The following is a 15,793-nucleotide window of genomic DNA, read 5'->3' as shown; positions in this document are numbered from 1 at the left end:
GTATGTATGTTTGGGCGCTTGCAGTGTATGTAAGCGCCTGAGCAGCGATGAAGGATAGATCCAATGATGAAGTCGTGTTTCAGCTGCAGCGAAGGATGTATCGAAATATTATATGAAACGACTCCTGATAGCAATTGGGGGCTATGTTGTACTCGTAAGCTACGTACCAATATTGTTTAGGTACGTTGGAGTTGTTTTGTTGTTGGGCAAGATACTGGAGGCAGCCCAGAGAACAGAGACTTTATAGCCAATACATTGATTGATGGCCATGAATTCAAGGGCCAAGGCTAAGGTAGGTACGTATTTAGTAAACCCAATAATAAAAACATCACGACTCTTTAATCTATGTCACGATGCATCAAGCTTGAATCCCTACACTGCTGAGATACTAGATCTGGCTTATGGTAGCTCTCACCCTATATTCAGGCGATCGTCAGCGGCAGTGCAGCAGCTGGACCAGGGGTCAAACGTTTAACAGCGGGAAGCGCCAATCCGGGCGCGGGTTGAGCCGAGGCTCGAAAACTGGGAACCAGAGACCAGAGGCCAGAGGCAGCCCGGAACTCCGCTCCGTTCGAGATTCGACCGGACCGACCGATCAACCGGGGCCGAAGAGGGCGAGGGCGAGGAAAGCTTCGGACGCGACCACGGAAGAAGAATCTCAAAGAGGATGAACATTTACAAACAATTATGATCATGCTTGAGATATTTGGGTCGGTCTGGCTCGGTGTGGTTAAGTGTAGATCCAGCAAGCATTGATGAATACGAGTTGGACCTTGTCTTCACCGCAATATGAGGAGTCATCTTGATGCCCTGATCACGCATGGATTCAAGGCAGTAACTTTTAATTTAGTTCAGCTCTAGTCTGTCTAACTTCCCCGCATCGTCACAAGTAATGGCAATGGCGTTGGTGTTGATGTTGGGCATGAGCATGAGGGAGGCTACCTAGACTGACTAACTGACTAACTACTAAGGTAGCCCAACCACGCGGACAAAGTGGCCCAGACCCAGGTCATGAGATGGCATTGACCCCTCAGCAGCCACTTTTACTAGGAGAGACCTTGGGAATAGGGCATGAAAGGGCCGAGATAGTGGCTGATTGATCCTTGAGAGTTTATGGGTTTGTTGGGCCCTTGAGATCAAATGATGACCGTCTTGAATATCAGGTTTCTAAACAAGGTCGAGACACTATGATGTGGACCAACTACCTACGGATACAATGCTCGAGTATACGGAGGACAAGTCACAAACTAAACACTGCAGCCAACTAATAGAATCAACCACAAAACATACGAATAGCTGCATAAACCGAAGCCAGCCAAACGATAACACGGTTTGACCCTGGCTGCAGGGAGGAAGACGGGGAACTGCAGGCCCCGAAAGCGGTCGGTAGGCCGGTCTCGTATGTACATACATGAGGTACCTACGTGTTGGCGTCGCCACAGTCTATATCCGGAGCATGAGCCACAGTCACACTGCGTACATACCTAGGTAACGTATCTGCGTATGTAATCCGACCTCAGCCACATCTACACGGAGCAAACTCTTTCGCAGCGAGTCAGAGCCACGCGTTTTTGACATGCAGGCGTCAGGGATACATATGCGGGGCTGGCCAATCAGCTGAGCCAGATATGAGAGGATCTTGGGGGGCGTGCGACTGTGGCTTCAGTGTGTTTGCCCATGAATGGCTCAGGGGTTAGGGGCTAGGGGTTAGGGGGGCTTGAGAGTGAATGGACTGTCTGTGGACAGCTGTGGGTGACTATCGTGAGTGGATGGATGGATGGATGGCTCCCTGTGAACTGTCAATGGTTGCAGCAGATTTCATGGCTCCAACCAAGATCAACAGCGGTGAGAAAGAGTTTTCTACATGTACAATACAATGCGTCCGATGAAATGAGTAGATTAATTAGTGACATGACTTTCAGGAACAAGAGAATGCAAGCGGTCATGCTAGAGATCTTGTCACTTGGGGGGAAGTGGGCTCGATCAGACCACCAGATCTCGCGATACACTCAGATGATCACTGCACGCACATCCTGATCCTCGATGCCCTCATGGCATGGCTGGAGAGACGAATTGACCCAGCTAACTCAATCTCGACTTGGCTGAAGAATCTACGGCGGGCCGACAATTGTATGTACGTAGGGCTGCTGTGAGCTGTGAGTGAGTGAGTGAGTGAGTGTTGGTGAGGAAAGGCTAAAAATGGGAAGGGGGACGATGATCCTGGTCGAGCTCGATGGCGATCTTGAAGGTCAAGCTTGGGCTTGGGGGGGCGTTTGCTTTTTAGTGCAGGGGAGGGGCCTCTTGGTTGGTATGCAGAGTTGACCATCGATGCCTTCTTTTTCGAGTGGCTTCATCACCCTGAATGGGTTTATTGATCAGCCTTTCCTCCTTTGCAAGGAATAGATAGCAATAGGTACCTAGGAAGGGCCGTAATCATCAGATCAAGTGTTGCTCTGTAAGGACGAAAAGTCTCCCTCGCGTGAGCCATTGGCGGTGATGCCCACCCTTTCCTTACCTGTGCATTCCTCAAACGGGCTGCTCCCGAGCCAAGCTAGTGGCGTCTGCCGACCGACGGGATCAGTCAGTTCGTGAAGCCTGGTGGTTGCATCTCGCAGCACTCACAGGAGAGATGTTGTGCAGGGGGTGCTCTAGTGCTTCTCCTTCAGGCCTAGAGTCTGGGGACTATTTGCATGGACTGAGACAGATGGCAGTTTGATCTTCAAGGACCGTCAGTCTACAAACAGACGACGAACAAAGACAAGGGATGAAACGGTTGATTTGATGGGCTATCGCTTCGAGGCTGGCTGATAGCGTCAGGTGAAGGAGGTCGGTGATTGACGATTATCACCACACGCACGCGTTTGTATGTAGGGAGAGCATGTCCCATGAAGCCCGGAATGCATATGCACGAAATGGGAGGTCCATATTAACCGATAGGACTCGATGAGTCTGTTGCGGGATGGCCGCTGCGGATAGTGCTATCCATAGAACGGACAGATTTGAACCCGTGGTTTGATATTATGGATCGCCAAGACCTCGTTCTGGAGGCATTGTATTGTCATGCTGGCAATGATTAGTTTTAGCCAGCCAAACGATTATCTCATATATGTATGCGTTGGGATCTGTGGCTGCCCTCCGAACGCCGTCGGCCTCTAGACGAAGCCATCGCGACATAGAAAATAACGAGACACGACCAGAAACAGAGAAAAAAGAAACGGTCGGTGACGAGATGAAGAGGAATGTGACTCGGTGGTGAACGACGCCCCCTTTCCTTTCTTTCCTTTCTTTCCGCTACAGTCTCGCTTGTCAGGCTCTGGATCTGAACCCAAGGGTTTGGGTCTGAGTGAAGCGCCACCAAGTCAATTTGAGTCTCACGATTGGGACATGGCTGCGCTTATTTGAAATAGTGAGAAGAAAAGGGAAGAGAAAAGTGGTCTGATAAGCTAAGTAAGCAGGTAAGGTACCTAGGTAGTAATAAACCTCCTCCATCGTGAAGCGTTATCATTTGTAGGTGCGATAACCTAACTTACACCGCACACAGACCAGTTCAACAACGTGGAGTTGAACGCACTGGCTTCTCAACCTCAGCTGGGGTCAGGTCAAGATACGTATAGTACAGTACATACAAACAACAAGACCGGGTTAGTAGTTGAGGATTGGTTAGCCGACGGATGTTTGAAGTGTGCTGTGCTGAGCTGGCTGTTCGTTTGTATTTGTGTCTGCGTTACCAGGCAATTACCCTGAAGCGAAGCCAGAGGAAACACAGACGAACGAGAAAGGCTAGAAGAGGACCCAAAAGTGTCGCAAGTCAGCTCCTCTTGGCGTCTCACATTATTTGCTTCTGCCGTCGTCCAACTTGACTTGACCACCTTGGGTAGGTATGATTTGCGTAGCGTAGATAGTGGCTCGGAGAATGAATCATGTCAGCCAGCGATTTTATGGTTTTTGGGTTGACATTTGACATTTCACCTAATGCAGGGCTTGGATGGGTTGTTTGTATGTACTTGCAGACAGCCACAGACAGGTACAGTGCAGCGTAGTATGAAGCAGTGCAAGACTCTTATCACGGAGGTACAGCACAGCACATTACAGTACATACATTACATTACAGGCGGACTGACCTGACATAGCCTTTCTGACTGAAACACGTGTGCGATCAACATGCAAGATAAGTTACAGTACATCGTCTTTCGGAGCGAGATTGACCTGTCTCTGTCTCTGTCTCTGTCTCTGTGGTCGTGTCCGTACGAGTGCTGCACGAGGCGGGACGAGAGAGCCGAAACGCTGTAACCTCAACCACCATGATTGTACTGTACGCCAGAATCGTTGAGTGAGCTGTTTAAGCGGCCCGCTCGCTGTATATGCATGCACGTACGGAGTGTCTATCCATGCTCTATCAAACGGCGGTGCATTTGTTTTAATGCCTGATGAGGGTACATATATGAGCGCTTATATATGGATGTTCAGGATAAACATATCTATAACCATGTTTGTAACGTGAGTGAGCGGTTTCGTACGCGTTGAAGAGTTGAAGAAGAAATGCAGGGTCCTTGACTAACTTTAGTTGCGTTGATCTTGATCTTGTCTTTTGCCCCCCCCCAAGCTTTTATTAGCCAGCCCCAGTTTTGCATCAGATAGCCCGGTTTCAAGTCAAGTTGCACGCTGACCAATCGTGGGATGCAGAGCCGCCCGAAGAAATGCCCGCTGCCAGTTTCGCGTTGTTTGATGTTTCTTGTGCGGCCAATCACGCACGGACAAGGCAGCCCGGCCCCCTGGCTCCCCCAGCGTCTAGAGAGATGCAGAGCCTGGAGATGTAGATTCTACTGGCCGGAGGAATTTCGACGTTTCTAAAAACTCATACATGCTCCTGCTGGGCGGTTCTGAGTTCATGGGCCTCGAGATGAGGACGTCCGTGTCTATGCCGCTTGGTTGGAGGAGGATTCTTCTGCCTCTGAAAGGGCTTAGCTGTGCTTCTATTCGCAGCCAGCCCAGCCCAGCCCAGCCCAGCCCAGCCCAGCGCATCTACAAACAGTGTAGGTAAGGTAGTAATCCATCGTAATCAAGTAAAGTGAGCCAATGAATTTCACAATCTCGAGACTCTCGCGTAGACAGAGCAAGACCAGGTATGACTATTAAGATGTCCATTACTTCCGTTTCATGTCTCGACTTATTATTATTATTATTACCATCACTCTTCATCCCATCTTAATCCGACTCCGACTCCGACTCCACCACCTCCATCTCTTCTCTCTTACACACACTCTCTCCTCCCGTTGCGTCTGGAATTCTTGGGGCCGATCATACATTGAAAAAGGTGTTTGTTTCTCGTTTGCCTCGTCTTGCCACGCCCGTTTCGACCATCCATTCCCGCATACCTCTGGCAGGTACGGATACAGCACATCCCATCCCTTGGACAACAATAATTACGTACCCGAGGTACCTACCTTACCTTACCTTGCCCAAGGTTGTCTAGAGTCTTGACGATTCTCGCATCATTAATTCCCCCGCTCTAAGCAACTATCGATCGGTTCTCGTTTGGTGCAGGCTCGCCAACCCTCCCCTTCCCTTCCCTTCAACTCAATACTCTGCGGAGGTGCAAGCTCTCTCCCTTTGTATGCAATCTTAAAATTCCAGTCCAACCTGACCCTCTGGATTAATCAAGAACCGAATAACCAATATTCCTTCCCTTGTCAAGCCGGTCTTGATATCATCATTTGGTTATATAACTCTTGAACTCTGCTTTCCTTTCCTCTCATCTCATCTCGTCTCATCAGATCTCATCACCACCATCAACATCTACTACTACACCAATAGACCGACCGATCTTGATCTGATCTATCGGCTAACCTTGGACATCATCCACTCACGTCACCTATTTCAAATAACTCAGTCATCTCGAGTACCTATTCGTTCATCATCATTCACTTTAACCACCATTCCTTCGGTTCACTCCAGAGCACTCAGTGACAGTCCCCCCCTCCCCACAGCTGTCAACTTAGACTCGCATCTCGCCCAGATCGAGCTTCAAGCCACAGCGACACAAAGTCTAAATCGCTTCATCTTATTCCCGTCCGAGCAGTTCCTGAACGGCTTTGGAAAGGTGTCGATCTTCTTTTTTCCGCTATTCGCTCATCGCCGTGCCAAACGCAGGGCCTCGAACGCCTTATCCCGTACCCGGCAGAAGCAATCAGTTCTCAGCGACATATCACCCGGTACCTTTCACGCATCTGGACCTGGACCTGGACCTTGGTTGCTTTTCGGTTTTAATTGTTTCTGGCATTTTAATTAATATCAGAGTCAATCGAAACAAAGGACCCCCGGCACGTTTCTGAAAACAAACGCCTACCTACTAGTCCAATAACCAGTTACAATCTCGTTGTTCGGCAAAACGAACAAGAAAAAACTGAGACATAGCCAATACCGAGACGGACGCAGCACGGCAACCGGCGAGACATTGTCATATTTGCTACCTGCTACGCCGCATTCTGCAACGCAACGCAAAGATACGCAGTACAGGGATCATCATTCTGTTACTGTTGAGGTTTCTTTTCTTCCCAAGCCACGGTCTTCTCTTGCTCTCGCTCGCTCTCTTTCGCCACCCGGAAGTACCCAAGGTATTCAGGGTTTTGAGTGGCATCTTGCTCTATCACCAACGAACCAGCATTTATCCCCCCTCCCGGCCAGACCGCCCCCGGTAGCAGCTTGTTAGTCAGTTGCATTGCTCGCTGCAGTCCACTGAATAACTGGACCTGACCTAGTCTCGAGACATCTCTCCGACTAAGTCTTCCCCTACGACCCAGTGAGTGACCCCCCCTGTATCTTTACCTGTCTGTACCCTGCACACCCCAACCCAGCCCAGCCCAGCCTAGCCCGCTTATGGCACTGGGCTCGCTTTCGCTGTGAACCCCTGTCGGGCTTGGAGTTTTTTTTTTCCAGCGAGCCTTAGCATTAGCATTAGAGACAGACGCGGCGCTCAGCCTCCAAAGGACACGCCCCTGCCCCCCCCTCCATGATCCATCCTCCACATTCACACCCAAAACGTCACCCTTAGCTCCATTACTTACGAAGCCAGTTTCTTAGGGCCCTCACATGAGCCTCTGATCTCTTGATATATCTATCCTCACGCACCTTCATCTGGCTTGACCCCTGGTTCCTCTTTCCAGTCACATTCAATCAAGATATTAATCATCTGCCTTTTGCCTTTTGCTTTTGCTCTTGCTTCTGCTTTGCTTTGCTCTGCTTTTGCAATAGGCCAAGGTTCACGCACGACCTGTCGATTCTTTCTAGGCCTATCAATCTCAACCTCACCCCACCTTCTTCACTTACACACGGTCCGCCCTCCCGTGTAGTATATCTCTATCTATCATCCTCTCCCATCCACCTATACGACCTCTTTTCCTCCTCTCCCTCAAAACATACACATACACGCAATGGCTTCTGCAACATCACTACGATACCTCACCATGGAGGAACTCAACAAGACCGCCTTGGACCAATTCGTCTACCAACCTGTGGGTCGCGATATGATCGCATACCTCGCCCAAGCCGCCCACAACGTCATTGCCTGCGACTCGACTCTCATGCCTCCCGCTCCCGCCGAGCCTCGCCAGAACATCCCAACTCCCCCCAGGAGTCCTGAGCCCCGAACCGTTCGGTCCGAAGACGGAGCTCTCCCCACCCTTGAGGAGTTCATCACACAGCTCGTCGTCTCTTCCAACGTCCAGGTCCCTACTCTCATGTCAACACTGGTCTACCTCGGTCGCCTAAAGTCGAAGCTCCAGCCCATGGCTCGTGGTCTACGATGTACCGCCCACCGCATCTTCCTCGCTGCTTTGATTCTCTCAGCCAAGTACCTCAACGATAGCTCACCCAAGAACAAGCATTGGGCCAACTACAGCCACATCACCACCGAGTGCTATAGCTTTGGCTTCAGCCGCACTGAGGTCAACCTCATGGAGAAGCAGCTTCTCTTCCTTCTTGAATGGGATCTTCGTATTACCGAGGAGGACCTCTACCGTGATCTCGACGACTTCCTTGAGCCCCTCCGCCACAAGATTGCCGAGCGACATGCCAGGAAGATCCGACACCGCGAGGAGAAGCGACGACAGAAGGAGCTCTATGCCGCCTCCACCCGATACCCCAGCCCTGCCTCTTCTCGCGGCCACTCCCGCTCTCGAGGATCAACACCCGAGCACGCACGAAACCTTTCTGGCAACTTCACTCCTCCTGGTCTCAGCTACAGCAGCTCTTCTAGCTCTTACGCCTCATCTGTCTCCTCTGGCCACGCTTACTCACAAGCTACCACCCCTCTCGAGCCCTCCGAGCCTGAGCCTTACTACTACGAGTCTCAACAGGGCAGCCTCTACGACTCACCCGTCCAGATCGTTCCCGATGTTGACTACCCCAAGGCTCATATGCCTGCTGGCCGCATGCTTCCTTATGAGATCACTGCCGATGAGTACCAACAGTACCAGCAACTCCATGAGACCTCAACCAAGAAGCAGCAGCAGCAACATCAGAATCAGCATCAGCAGCGCTCAAGGCGCGGCATGTGGGGTCGTCTTCTCGGAGGTAGCGTCGCTGTGCGATAAATACTTAGCTACCCACGATCGGGCACGCGCTTGATATCTACCTAATGCATAGTCTTGGCGTTACACGGACCGCTGTTTGGCATTACTATATCGATCTTTGCATCCGTTACTTTTCGTATCGAAAAAGAAACCTTGGCATGGCGTTGGCTGTTGATTTGTTTTATATCTTTTTACTTCTCTATCTGCTTTCTTAGAGAACCAGATACATCAAGAGTTGGCCGACGAGCCGCTCAGCATTATTCCCTTTGTCTTTTCTACTCTACAGTCTTTCCACTGAAAGACCGGCGTTTATTGTGGCTTGCATGAAAGACAGAAGCCTCCCCGGGGATAAGGGGGTGTGTGTATTATTACTATTGGGTCACTGTCATGGGACTAGGTTGGATGGTTTCGGGATTACGCAGTATCAACGTTGTTTGACGGCCTCTACAAAGTATTACGCCCCATGATTGGTATCGGGGATATATGATATGGGGGATTAGGAATAGGAATAGGAATAGGATTAGGATAAGGAGTAGGCATCATACACTGCCACATTTTTGGTAGGATTTGGATCATGGAGTTATTTAATGGGGTATACATCTTTGGGGGCCCAACAACAACTACAAAATCAAAGAACAATACAGATACCAAATTACAACTTATTAGCATTATTGAACCTTGCCTTTGCAGTACAAATCGGGCGATATGCTACAAACTCTTTCCAATTTAGTGTTGAGTCGCGAATAGTGCCATGCCATGCCATGCCGTGCCGTGCCTCTTTCATCCTTGCGAGGTGAACTGCAAGCCATTTTCTTACAGTGAATGAATGTGTTCAAGTCAGTCAGTTTTGGTAGTGCCTTAAAATAAGCCCTTCCTTATGCCTGATGATGCGCCTTTACAGGGTCCTCCCCTACAGTTTGGGGGGGGGGGGCAGTTACCAAATTTGGCAGGCTTACTTGGTACTTTGACCAATCACGTAATCGTTTCTCCCGCAAACAGTCAAATCCTTCGAATTCGGATTTTGACGAGTCAGACGGAGGATGAGAGATGCAAGTAAGCAAACAAATAGCTAGATTCCATTTGCGTGCACCGCCGAATGCAATTGCTGTGAGAATGGAATTACATTGCAGTGCAGTTCTCTTGAATGACTCAAGTGAAAATAGGTACTTGATTGCGCGCTCGGAGCTCAGAGCCAGGGGGTGTCTACTTAACCATAACGGAGACGGTTGCGTATGCGGGTGGCGGACAAATACGAGTAGAGCTTGTTTTATGGAGTTTGCTTTACTTGATACGAGGTTGATGAGTGCATGAACCTCGTCATGTTTCATTCGCAATGAAACGTGTTTCGACCTCTTATCTACATCAACTTTCAACGTGTTATATTTTTAGGTTGCTCAATTAAACCATGTTTTTATTTGTTTGCTTTGTTTGCATGTATGTATGTATGTATGTATGTATGTATGTACATAATAAATCGGCAATGCTCCATAATGCAACACCGTAGGCTCGCTCAACTGAGTGAGGAGGACACATTCAATCGTGCGTGGCTGTGAACACGGATCCCTCGGGCGAGCAACAACTTACAGCTCACACCAACAAAAAAACCAAAATGGTGTGAATGACATATTCTTTGTAACCTCCGCCGGGATCGAAGGAGAATCACATTGGGCAAAGTTTTCGAGACAGGGGGATTGCGAGAATTCGTTTATTGGTTCACTGCATGAGATCGTCAATGTGGCATATGCATGGCACGAGGTGGTGCGTGAGAGCCCAAGAGTAAGCTGTGCGTGCATATCTAAGAGCGCCCTGAATTTCAGATTCTCGAGGTTGATGATGAGCTCGTACCATCTAAACGATGGCACAATGTGCAGCTACACTATTTACTGCCAATACCGCTACCCCTATCGCTACCACTACCGCTGTGCCTACTACTACCCTTTCATGTCAACCTTGCGAGAGCGAAATCCCACTCCAGGAACCCGAGTCCGAAGGCTCAGGCTGCTCAACACTACACTGATGCTTGATAGAGCCATCGCGAGAGCCGCCCACACCGGATCCAGCCTTACGCGTTCTCCACTTGATGTCTGAATCGCATAGAAGCACCCAGCCGCAACGGGCACGGCAAGCATGTTGTACACAAGCGCCCATGCAAAGTTGACACGAATCCGTCCAAAGACGGCGCGGCTGAGATCCAAGAGCGTGACTACAGCCGTAAGCTGCGACGTTGCGAGCACGAATGCCGCACTGCTAATGGCTACGTCGCTTCCCGTTCCTATGGCGATGCCCACATCGGCCATCGTGAGCGCGGGGGAGTCGTTGATCCCGTCGCCGACCATGGCAATAGTAGCGCGTTTGGTCGTTGAGCCGCGTGCGTGGAGAGAGGCTTGGAGAGATGAGATCTTAGCTGCCTTGTCCGATGGGAGAACCTCAGCCAGGACATTAGATGACGGTATGCCAACGCGCTGCGCCACCGCGCGGGCGGTGGTGACGTTGTCACCAGACAACATCCATACCTCAAGGCCACGAGAAATTAACGCTCGGATGACAGGAATAGTCTCACGACGGATCGGATCCGAGATGGACAACGCTGCCGTAAGTGTCCAGGCATCGGTAGATGATGCCTTCGTGGCGATTATAGCAATTGACTTGGCTTCGGATTTCCAGGTATCGAGAAGTGATGTGATGCGGGGTGACAAGTTTACTGAAAATTCTCGCATGAGAAGTTCATTGCCGATAATCATGTCCATCTCTTGATTGCCAAAGCCCTCAAATGAGGCCTTCATACCCCTTCCAGCTAATTCCTCGAGATTCTGAACATTACTAGCCGGAGCGTCACCACAGAACGAGACAATCGCTTTGGCTATAGGATGGCTGCTGCTCTCTTCCACAGCCTTAAGTGCTGACAGAAAAGCGCTGCGTTCCCCTTCACTTGACGAAGTGTCAGGGAAGAGTACAGAATCGGTGATTTTCGGCTGTCCTCCCTCGGTCAGAGTACCCGTCTTGTCAAAAACGACGCAATCAATCTTGCTCGCCTTCTCAAACGCTTCACCACCACCTTTGGCAAGAATACCGTGCTTAGCCGCAAGCCCTCCGCCTACAAAGATGGCTGTGGGTGCTGCAAGTGCGAGGCCACACGGGCAAGCAACAACAAAAACGGCAATGGCAAATTGGAGGGCAAACACTACCAAATCGCCATCAGAGGACTCCTCGTGTTCTGGGATCTTGCCTGAAAAGCCAAGAACCATCCAGATGATCCAGGTGAGGATTGCTATGAGAGTGATGACGGGAACGAAATAGGCGGTCAGAAGGTCGGCGATCTGTTCAATTGGTGCTCGTTTTGTCTGACCTTCCCGCACAATTTGAACGATCTGGTCTAGCATCGATTGCCCAGAAGCGCCCGTGACACGCATGGTAACGGCTGCTGCCTTGTTGATTGTTCCAGCAAAGATTTGGTCTCCTTCAGTCTTCTTGATGAGTCGAGATTCTCCAGTGAGACTCGATTCGTCAAAGTTGGTCTCTCCGCTGACGAGAATGCCATCGGCGGCAGGGGATGCGCCATGAGGCACCCGAATTATGTCTCCAGAGTCAAGTTGATCAACAGGCACAGTGCTAGTGATCTGGCCCCCAGCCTTGTCCTTCTCAGAGAGGAGAGCTGTCGTTGGACGAAGCTTGCCTAGCATTTCGACAGCATCGCCAGTCTTGGATTTACTGTACGCCTCGATGAGCCTTCCTAGGAGAAGGAACAGCGTCAGGAAAACGACAGAGTCAAAATACATCTCGGCTTTAGATTTATGATGCTCTCTCCGAGAAGCCCCTGCGGCAATCATCTGTGCGACTGAGGAGAAATAGGCTATGCTTGTTCCCAGTGAAACAAGCATATTCATGCTACCAAATCTGTAAAAGCGCTGAATTAAGGGCATACGACTTTCCCTTCGCCACATGGTTCGAACTTCTTTGATTGCGCGTACGTGAAACACATCAGCGGCGAAGAAGTACACCGGCGTAGCAAGCGCGAAAAGACTAATATCGAGGCGGCTGAGTCCGGAAACCCAAGGTGCCATGAGGTACATCTTTTCGTGGTTGGAGTTTGGCAGCAGGCTCATGTAAACTATGCCCAGAACAAAGGTAGGGACAGCGAAAATGAGGGTGAGAATCACACGATACAACAGAGCTTTCTGATGCTTGGCTCTGATAATTCGAGATCGCTCCTCGAGTGTGGGGGGATGGTAGATGGAGGCTTTGAGAGAGTCGTCGGCTGCTTCAATGGCTTGCAAGATCTGCCTGATGGTAAATCTAGGAGCATCGGGTGTATATCGGAGTCTTAGAATAGGATTCTGAATGGTAGGCTCCTGGAAGATTCGAAGTCGACCTGGAGCAAGAGCCTTGAGGGTTGTGACGATTCGCTCTGGGCATCGCTGGCAAAATATGCCGTCGACACTCACTTCAACCTCGCGCTCATCAGCCTGAACCCTTTTCTCTTGTAGATTGACAACCTCGTCGATTGCAGCATCGTATCCAAGGTCCTCAACTGCATCAACAATCTCTTGTGCTCGATCACCATCTGTGTATTCGATGGTTGCGCTGTTGGACACGAGGTTGACAGCGACTTTTGTAACCCAGGGATACTTCTCCATCTCCTGCGTGATTGTGTTGACACAAACAGCACATGTCATGCCGCCAACAGAGAGTGTAACTCGCCATGATGGAGTGGGTGATGTTTCTGTAACCACCTTTTGGAGGGGATACGGCAGGGAAGAACGTCTGGTAGGGGTATCGGAAACGACAGAAGAAACCCGAACCAGTTCTCTCTTATCATCAGATGTTGACTTCCCGGAGATTTTCCCGGATTTACATGCTTCACAATTTTCGAGGTGAGCAGCACGTGCGGCCTCTATCGCCAGAGGTGATACTTGTGGGCGCCAAAAGTGAAAGAAGGAATCCAACCAGCCATCGGAATGCCCGGCGGCGCGGCTACTCCCCCCTTCAACCTGGGAGGTGCGATGGAGATCATTCGCAGTTCTGGCGGTTGTGTTGAGGCCGCAGACTTCGAAGCCAGCGTCTTGAAGTACCCTTTGCATGCTGGCAACCGAAGCCGAGGAGTTCTCTTTGTGCTCGACTGTAACAACGGATGTAACGAGATTTGGGGAAACCCAGAGTACATTGTTGCCAAAGGCATCGTGTAAGAGGGAGCGAATCAAAGTGACACAAGTCGGGCAGTGCAGGTTCCCGAGGAGATAGGAGGTCGTGACAACGGTTTCTGTGGACGACATTTTTGGAGTGTTTCACAGTTGAGCGTTGTGTGTTGTGATGCGATGAAATATAGGATGACAAGTGCTTGGTGAAGAAAGTTTCCGTATTCACCTTGAGTGATTGAGCAGCACAAGCGTTTGCGAGCCCCCAAAAAAGAGAGAATAAACAATGATGTTAAGTTTTGTAAATGTAAAGTTAATGACTTCTAGCTGTATCGAGTCGCTTCCACGGCCAGTATTTAATAGCATTGCGTCGTGGCCAAAAACCGCACAAATGTCGCAAATGATGACTCTCTCGTCATGATGCTTTGTCACCAGCCAGAATGCGATTTAATATCGGCGACGAGTTTCTTGTTGTGCCCCATGTTCTGGTCATATAAAAGCCATGTTGACTGCTGTGAGAGTAAAAGAGTGATGTTAGAGAAGAAAAGCCCGTGTCTTAGTACCCGAGTGAGCTTCTGTTTCTGTTTCGTTTCTTTATTCAGTACCTGCCCAATATTGACCAACTTGACTGCCTGCACCTTCCATTCTCCTCGCAGCGCAAGGTGAATACCTAAGTACCTAGGTATACGGCAGAGAAACAGGAGCTAATCCAAAAATAGTCAAGCGTTCAATGCGCCGTTTGTGCCGTCAGCCCGTGCGTTGCCCCTCAAAACCTTCAAAATAATGGGGGACAATTCCAGTTCAAATTGGTCACCTCCACAGATAATTAAGCCTACGTAATTGTCTTGGCCACTCTTCACCTACATACCTAGGTACCCATTGTCATACTCGCAGCTGCGTATTACTGAGATAGAACCCGAAGCTTCTCTCATCTTCTCCCCTAGAGAACGTGATCTAGAGATATATCACATATCTTAACAAACGGGACCATGCCTCCCTTAGTCATGTCACCTGCATATGATTGACAATGGGCGAAGATACCCTTGACAGAGAATCATTACGGTCCTTCAGGAAAACGAACAAAAACAGCAGAAGCCAAACTACCTGAATTTAGCCAAGACCTGTTCGCGAATCTCCTAGTCAAACAATGGTGACAAAGGATGGTCCGACTAGATCTGCCAGGTCCACGTTGAAATGAGCGCAGTTATGGATGGGCCTCAGTCAAGTCGGCTGGCTTCCCCCTCCAATGTACCAACCTGGCCAAAGCCCATGCCAGCTCGCGTGGTCTGGTTATGGATCCGCCAGAGGCGAGAGGGAATTCGACGGGAATCAGTAGGGAGTTACTGAGTTCCGGTTACAAGGCGGGAGCAATCTACCTTAGCCAGGGCATCAAAAGTCCTATTTGTTGGTCAAATCATCACGGGGAAGCAGTACCTAATGGACTGCCACACTGCCCATATCCTCCTTGTCGTAAACGAGAACCTTATAATTAAATAAACGACAACCCACATTCGTCTTACACGAAAAGGCGCTTTTCCTAAGCTTTCTCCTCCACATTCATGTCCGAGCTTGTCTCAACTCCAGGAAATTGCGGAGAAGTCGCTGATTGTTGGTATTCCATTACGTACAGTTCCAACTTGCCATCTAAGAAGGAACAAGAAACCTCCCTTCATTGCGGGGGATCCAATCAGCATCGTCTTATCTTCTTGGCCTTTGTCTGGGGAAGGGGCAAGAGACACAGGCCAGAGACGGGTATAAGCGGATTGGCGTTGCAATTTGAAGGCCTGCGATCACGACCCCAATACCAAGCTTTCCAACTCCCCAACCATCCTCCTCCAAGCCTTTCTATCTAATTGTCTCCCAAGACTTTTCCAAGACTTTCGCACATGCCTTTTGTGGAACGATCAGTTCCCAATCTCACTACTCGCCAAGCACACTGACGCCCGCAGTCGAGATCCTGAATTTCAAAGTTGTTCTGTTTGCTATCGTATCAAATGCCTTCACGCTGCCTTTCTCCATCGTCCGTCAGTACCCCAGTGTAGGTATGTTTCGCGGAGACAAACAGGATGCACTGATGCGCCATTTCATAGC

The 15,793-nt window shown here is 49.9% G+C and overlaps 2 protein-coding genes across 2 annotated transcripts; one reads left to right on the top strand and one right to left on the bottom strand.

Annotated features, from left to right (window-relative positions):
• Nucleotides 1-7,430: 7,430 nt before the first annotated feature.
• Nucleotides 7,431-8,591, top strand: FSUBG_8208 (cyclin; the record flags this gene model as incomplete). The annotated part of the gene is made up of 1 exon (XM_036686592.1): nt 7,431-8,591. One exon carries the CDS (start codon nt 7,431-7,433, stop codon nt 8,589-8,591), a length of 1,161 nt encoding a protein of 386 aa, XP_036536257.1.
• A 1,910-nt stretch (nt 8,592-10,501) lies between these two features.
• Nucleotides 10,502-13,840, bottom strand: FSUBG_8207 (copper-transporting ATPase 3; the record flags this gene model as incomplete). Its single annotated transcript, XM_036686591.1, has 1 exon — nt 10,502-13,840. The coding sequence occupies one exon, from the start codon at nt 13,838-13,840 to the stop codon at nt 10,502-10,504; it is 3,339 nt and encodes a 1,112-aa protein (XP_036536256.1).
• Between the last annotated feature and the right edge of the window lie 1,953 nt (nt 13,841-15,793).

This window comes from Fusarium subglutinans (assembly GCF_013396075.1).
Source record: "Fusarium subglutinans strain NRRL 66333 chromosome Unknown NRRL66333_c0000111, whole genome shotgun sequence".
NCBI lineage: Eukaryota > Fungi > Ascomycota > Sordariomycetes > Hypocreales > Nectriaceae > Fusarium > Fusarium subglutinans.
The sequence above is the reverse complement of the archived record's forward strand: the minus strand, read 5'-3'. Positions and strand labels throughout refer to the sequence as shown.